The 7,500-nt window shown below is 50.7% G+C and overlaps 1 protein-coding gene across 1 annotated transcript in view; it reads right to left on the bottom strand.

Moving 5' to 3' along the window:
* The window catches only part of LOC125306527 (vacuolar protein sorting-associated protein 13B-like), a 341,904-nt gene that overhangs the window by 84,927 nt on the left and 249,477 nt on the right, over positions 1-7,500 (bottom strand). Inside the window, 2 exon segments of the mRNA XM_048261942.1 lie at positions 1,159-1,164; positions 1,501-2,290. Of these exon segments, the coding sequence (XP_048117899.1) occupies positions 1,159-1,164; positions 1,501-2,290 (796 nt within the window).

Below are 7,500 nucleotides of genomic sequence, written 5' to 3' on the forward strand. Positions count from 1 at the left end.
CACACTGTGAACTAGAGCTGTCAATCGATTAAAAACCAATCTAGTGTAATTACATACTCACCAGCGATTAGTGTCTAAGTGTCACTTATATAATTTTTGCTGAAAAGTATTTTAAATATTTAAATTCTAATGGAATCATTGAACCAATCAACATTAGTGACGTGGTGACACGTTCAAAAACTCTTTTATTATTATTTTGACTGTTCCAAATAATGGCATAACAATCTATGATATGAGCTAATATGCTAAGGGAAATTAAAAAATTCACAAAAGTTTTTTTCACATACAAGGCATTTCAGGCCACAGATATAACCTAGGGACACAATGAAAATAAAAATGAACACTCCCTCAATGTCGAGCACTATTTCTTTCCATTGATGTGCGACTTTTAGAGTATGTAAATTCCTTGCCTGCAGACACAGAGGACTTTATTTTAATCAACACTTTATTTTATCAACACCATCAGGCGTTTTTAAAGTAAATGTTCCAATCAATGATCCTAGGCCAGTGGTTTTCAAAGTGGGGGCAGCGAGAGTGCCAGGGGGCCTCAGCAAGTTGGAGGGAAAAATAAAAAGCAAAGAAATAAATACATTTGAAACATTTAAAATATACTATGAGGGTTGTTATACAATGCCATTATAATAATGTGACGCGATCTGAACATATTCCCATGATAATGACTGGGAATAATAGTAGAGTGATGGCTCTCATATAGCAGAAAGCCCCAAATTAAATTTTTACACACTGTATGCTCCATCGGGATGTGGTTGTGGCTAAAATAATTATTAGGATTAGCTTAATGTATTTTACATTTGCCGTGGAGTATTGTCGATGGGTTTAATTAATAAAACATCAAGGGGGTCCTTGGCCAGAACCTACTGTAGTGGTATTTGGGGGGCCTTGTCGTGGAAAAGTTTGGGAACCCCTGATCTAGGCAGCACACTTTCTTCTCTCCTTCATTTTACAGTAATGGTTACTAACTAGAACGGCTCGGGGTCAAAGGTCATACGGAATCGATTAATCTGCGCTATTTTTTTTTAATCAGTTATTTTTTCTTAAATTAATTAATCGAAATTAATCAGTTATTTTGACAGCCCTACTGTGAACATCTCACGCTTCTGATGCATTTAGATGACTCCGTCAGCCCCTCCTCACTCACTTGGTCTCTCTCTCTCTCTCACCTGTGCACTTGTAACTTCTTCTCTCTCTCTCACCTGTGCACTTGTAACTTCTTCTCTTTCTCACCTGGGCACTTGTAGCTTCTTCTCTCTCTCACCTGTGCACTTGTAGCTTCATCTCACCTGTGCACTTGTAGCTTCATCTCACCTGAGCACTTGTAGGTTCTTCTCTCCCTCACCTGTGCACTTGTAGCTTCATCTTCTCTCCCTCACCTGTGCACTTGTAGCTTCATCTTCTCTCTCTCACCTGTGCACTTGTAGCTTCATCTCACCTGTGCACTTGTAGCTTCATCTCACCTGTGCACTTGTAGCTTCATCTCACCTGTGCACTTGTAGCTGGGCGCCACGCCCTTGAGGGTGACGTCGAAGACGGAGAGCTCCAGCTTCTGCTTGCGGTGGTGGCAGGAGAGCAGGGCGGAGGGCTGGAACACCTGCAGGTAGAGCAGCGGCTCCAGCAGGCCGTCGCCAGCACCCCTCCGCCCGGGCTGCCGCACCACCGTCACCCCCAGGGCCTGCCGCGCCGACGAGCGACTGGGCGTCCCCAGGCTCTCCAGGGACAGCAGCCCGCCCGCCGACGAGGAGCGTCCCGTCACCGACGCCTGGGGGACGTTGCTGTTCAGGAGGTCGTCCGCAGTCAGTGCGGAGAGGTCAGAGGTCATGGCAGCAGCGGCGGCGGCCGCAGGGGGCAGAGGGGGGGAGGAGGGGTCAGGAGGGTGGTCGCCCTCGGGCATGTTCAGGGCACTCTTGCCAGGGCGGTTGGCGTTGGCGGTGGGGCTGGTGCTGTCGGAGGCGGCAGTGGACGCGGGCTTGGGCACGCGGGCCGAGGCGTAGGTCATGAGCACCACGCGGCCGCCGGTCAGGAAGACGTCGAAGGGGATGAAGTTGAGGTTCTTGGTGATGGTGGGCTGGTGCGAGGGCCGGGCCAGGCGGTGGTGGCTGGCGCCGCTCTGCTGCTCGATCTGGACGATGCGCAGGCGGGCGCTGTCGCTGCCAAAGCCGCTGTCCTGGGCACCGCCGCCTCCACCTCCGCCGCCTCCAGCACTGGACCGAGACACACTCTCTGCCGGGCCGGGAGTGAAAGACATTGTGTTGTGCTGCTCCTGACCACGCACCTGTAACGAACACACACACACACACAGCAATTAAGAAATGTTATTCACACATGAATGTCATTAGATTACTATATTTACTGGACTAAGACTCTACATCATGAGTCTTGCCAAGTCATGCGTACAGTATAGTATGCTACATATTAGCGATAAAATATACAGGGATATGTGAAATGTCACAACAGGCAGCAACAGCTGGAAAGTACAGGCTGTAACTGCTGTTCTGTGCTGTCAAGTTGGCTGAAAATCCAGTCACCATCCTCTGAGACAATAAAGCTGAACTTCAATGCAGTGTCCATGAGGGCAACCTCTGTTCCAGATCCTGCCTGTGCCAAACACAGCAAAGAGCACGACTTCTGACACACAAGCCAGAGGTCTCTGTGGTGATATGACTGATATTACGCATAATTTAAGAGTCCCCTCTTAAAGCCGGCTCTGCACCCAGGACAGGAACAAAGGGAGCTGTATGTGTCCCCTCAGTCCAACATAAGGTGCACCGCGTCTGCTGTAAGGCGCAGATAGTCGGCTCGTGAGTCCAAACGTCATGGGTGTAAGAGTTCATACGTTAAACCTACGAGAGTGCTGGGGTTTAATGGCCTACGTAACCTCGGACTCTGCCACGGAGAGCGAATATAAAATAAGCGCTTTCCGCCACGACGCTAAAGCCACGTAATGCCTTTGTTAACATGGGCGCCGGCTTTGTGATGACATCCGCTGAGTGATTCCACGCCCGTTACGCCAAGTGTTTTTAGTGTCGAGCGTTTCCTCATTGCAACATGGCATGCCAACTCAGAGTATTAGCAGGTGTGTGCGTGTGTGCGTGTGTGTGTGTGGGGGTGGGTGAGTGGCAATACTGAATGTCAAGCACATCTTTAATTTAGAAATTGCCCAGTAATTAAACTCACAAACATGCTTCCTCAGAAGCGCTCATTAATCAATCTTCTGTAACAGTGAACAACAAGACGTCCTTTACAGGCATCTTTTGTGCAGCCCCCTGACTCTTTGGACTGACCACTGCTGTCCACCCTTCACAGAAGCGTTACCACTGGTCCTCAGGAGCGGGAGGCTGCGAGTGGTAGTAATGGTTTTAGGCCTGGGGTTGAAAGTCCAAACACAAGAGTGAGAAATGCTCCGTTTGCCTCCGTGTGACTGAGCCCCTGGCTGGCTGAGATGGAGCTGTGCAGCAGCACATTTGATTTCCCCACCCTGCTACGGATGCGTCCAGACTCCACTCATCTCTCCAGCATGTGCTGTGGCTTAGCTCCTCTGTTCAGCATGGGGCCACTACTGCATACTACTACTACTGCATACTACTACTACTACTACTACTACTGCTGCTATATGCTCAACACACCCAGACTCCCCTCTGCCTCCAACTGATCCCTTCTACTCCCAATGTACTCATGTTTATGTTTGTATGTGTGTGTATGTGTATATGTGTGTGTGTGTGTGTGTGTGAGTGAGTGAGTGAGTGAGTGAGTGAGTGAGTGAGTGAGTGAGAGAGAAAGAGAGAAAGACAGTAAGTGAGAGAGAGAGAGATTATGCTTGCTGAATGAGTGAATGTGTGTGTGTTTGTGTGGGCATGCTGTGTGTCTGTGTGTGTGTGTGTGTGTGTGTTTGTATGAGACTGTGCATGCTGAGTGAGTGAATGTGTGCCTATGTGTGTTTGTGTACTCAGTGTGTGTGTGTGTTGAGTGTGAGTGTGCAGTGGCACAGATACTGTTTCAGACCTCCGGGCACGGACTCGGCACTCTGGCAGTGGATAAAACAGAATGCTTCACTTATTAGATATTTCCTACTCTAAACAGTGTCATCAAAGGCTAAAAACAAGAGGCCTGTCGAAGTGGTGAGGAGGCTGGAAAAAAAGGAGGTGGAGCAAGAGAGAGAATGAGAAAAAAGAAAAAAAAAAAAGAACGAAAGAACAGCAAACGCAGAGGTTCTGCCAGAAGCCCTCTCCTTTCCAACATAATGGGTTTGGGATGTGCGGCTTTTTATTCTGGGGACCCTGGCGTTCTCTTTTTTTGTCTGCGGACGAGGACTTAGCAAGCTAAGATTTTCCGAGTGGCCCGGGAGGAAGCGGGTCTGCACAGAGCACTCCTGCATGCGCCTCCATGTGTCTCGCGTTAGGCCACAACATCCACTGTGGTGTGTGTGTGTGTGTGTGTGTGTGTGTGTGTGCATGTGTGTGTGAATGTGTGTGTGCGCATGTGTCTCTGTGTGTGCATTTGGAGATGGGGGTGAGGGCCAATCCAAAAAAGGTATCTGGTGGAGGCAAACATCCACCCACCTCCACCCTCCCAAATCCAGCTCCAGCGTGGTGTGTTGGGACAAATAAGCAGCGAGCTGCCGGGGAGAGTCACCCCTGTGCTGGGGCCTCATTTAACCCTCCCTCCCCTCCTCTCCTCTCCTCTCCTCTCCTCTCCTCTCCCTCTCCTCTCCTCTCCTCTCCCTCTCTCTACCCTCCTCCCCTCCCCCCTCCCCCTGCCTCTCCTCTCTCTCCTCCTCTCTCCTTCTCTTCTCTTCTCTTCTTCTCCTCTCTTCTCTTCTCTTCTCTTCTCCCTCTCCCCTCCCCTCCTGCCCCTCCCTGCCCTCCTCTCCTCTCCTCTCTCCCTCTCCTCTCTTCCTTCTACTTCCTGTTCTCTTCTCCTCTCCTCTGTGAACCCTACACCCTCCCCTCCCCACTCCTCCCTTCCCCTGGAGCTTAAGTGCTACGGATGCAGACGCAATTACAGAGTAATACAAAGAGTTCTGGCGCCCTTCCCCCCTCTCTCTCTCTCTCTCTCGCTCTCTCTCGCTCTCTCTCGCTCTCTCTCTCTCTCTGGGCAATTTATACGAGACATAGAAGTCCTCCATCAAACTGATGAATCGCCACTTAAGCACGGGATGCTTTGAAATGAACACGAGAGAGAGAGACGAAGAAAAAGCCACTTTTGGGGATAAAAGCTGCTGGGAACGAATTAGCGCAATTTAAAGGCAGATTGCGCTCCATGCTCAATATTTCAAGGCCCGGCGGCTTGGTGGAAGCCGGGGGCATGAAAGGGCCGGTCCAACAGAGCCAGGCATGAATAACGGCCTGCGTGGTTCAAATGAAGTCGTAAAATAATCCCCTCCTGAATTATAATGCGCAGTGGGCATGACATCCACAGGCACTTGCGTGAGGACACGCTGAATGGAGACTCACACTTTGCCTTCTGCCGGCACACGCACATACATTCTCACTCACACACACACACACACACACACACACACACACACACACACACACACACACAAACACAGAGGGATAAGGTGGCCAACACACAGACGCACACGGAAGGATTAAGTGGCCAATACAGACAGACACACACACACACTCTCTCTCTCACACACACACACACACACACACACACACACACACACACACACACACACAACACACACACACACACACACACACACACACGCAGGGATGAAGTGGCCAACACAAATACACAGCCAAATGTTCAGGGCTGTCTCTCGCACACATTCATGTCAAAACCACATACTTGTACGTGTGCTCACAGACACACGCACACACATTCCTCTTACAAATATGCATCCGCACACGCACATACACTTACAAACACTTTCATTGTTACCAAATTCCTTTTGCTCTCTCTCTCACACACACAAACACAGACACAGACACAGACACACATACACACACATACAGGCCCACAACCACTTACACACTTGCAAAAGCACACACATTTTATTGGCTGCTTGCCCTCACACTCACTCTCTCGTCCTCAATGTTAAGGTGCTTCTGGTAGACTAGAGTGCTGCACAGATTCTGACCATTCTTCATCCACTGACCGGCGGTGATAAATCCACGCCAGCCTCGCCTTTACCCCCCCACCACACACACACCACCACACACACCAGCACAAATCCTATTTTGCAGCCATTACTCTGGACCAGAGCAGAGCGGACCAGAGCAGACCCCGCACCCCCCACTGCCACTGAAGCATCCCCTCCAGCTCCCTCCTCCGCGCTGCGCTGCGCCGCGCCGCTCCCGATCCACCCCCGTGGCCAATCATGAGCTCATCCCTGCAGCTACGTGCAGAGCAGACTGGAGCAGGAGCAGGAGCAGGAGGCGCGCGGCGTGGAGCGTGGAGTGCACAGCACAGCACAGCACAGCACAGCACAGCGTGGCAGGACGACGAGGGACCGCTGGAAAAAAACACAGCCGAGTAGGAACGTGTGAAAGTGCCACCCACATTCAGGGCGTCAGGCACATCTGGGCACATCTGCCTGACATTTAACCCAGTTCAGCCTGTGTGTGTGTGTGTGTGTGTGTGTGTGTGTGTGTGCGCATGTTTGTGTGTGTGTGTGAGTGTCTCTCTCTCTGTGTGTGTGTGTGTGTGTGCGTGTGTGCGTGTGAGTGTGTGTTTGTGTGAAAAACAGGGAGAACAAAGCACAATTGAGAGAGAAGCATGAAGGGAAAGTTGTGTACAGACAAGAAACCACAGATCAAAGTGGAGAGAAAATGTGCAAAGACAATAGGAAAGAGGAATAAAGAGCGACAGAGCAAGAGGAACAGACAGAGAGAAAGAGAGAGAGAGAGAGAGAGAGAGAGAGAGAGTAAATGGGTGAGTGAGTATGGGTGAGTGAGTATGTGTGTGTGTGTGTGTGTGTGTGTGTGTGTTTCCTGCGGCTCCCTCACACTGTGGCTGGCGTCCAGTTGATGCTGCCGTTAGCTCATGGCCATGCATGCCACCCATAGCTAGGCAGTCATCTCTGGGCGGTCGGACACGCCTGCTGTTTTTACTGCGCCACGCTCCATTTAAGGCCGACCAAGGCTGGCACAAGACACGCCCCCACTCTTTCTGAGCGGGCCACATTGCGGGCTGGCTGCCGCTGGGCTGGGGAACATCTTATCGTTGTCTCCCTCAGCTGCGCCGGACAGTGCGAGCAGTCACCGGGCAACACTAAACAAATACAAACGACAGCATCGCCAAGCACTTAGTGTTTCAGAGAGATGGAGGGAGAGAGAGAGGGAGAGAGGAAGAAAGAGAGAATGAGTGAGAGAGACATGTCTCTGTGTCCCATATGTATGGAGCAACAGTGTGTTGCACTCTCTCTCTCTGTGTGTGTGTGTGTGTGTGTGTGTGTGTGTGTGTGTGTGTGTGTGTGTGTGAGTGTGAGTGTGATGTCTTGACAAACTGACAGGCTTTGTAGGTGGTGAGGGTGAC

Source organism: Alosa alosa, chromosome 13 (assembly GCF_017589495.1).
Source record: "Alosa alosa isolate M-15738 ecotype Scorff River chromosome 13, AALO_Geno_1.1, whole genome shotgun sequence".
In the NCBI taxonomy this organism is placed as follows: domain Eukaryota; kingdom Metazoa; phylum Chordata; class Actinopteri; order Clupeiformes; family Clupeidae; genus Alosa; species Alosa alosa.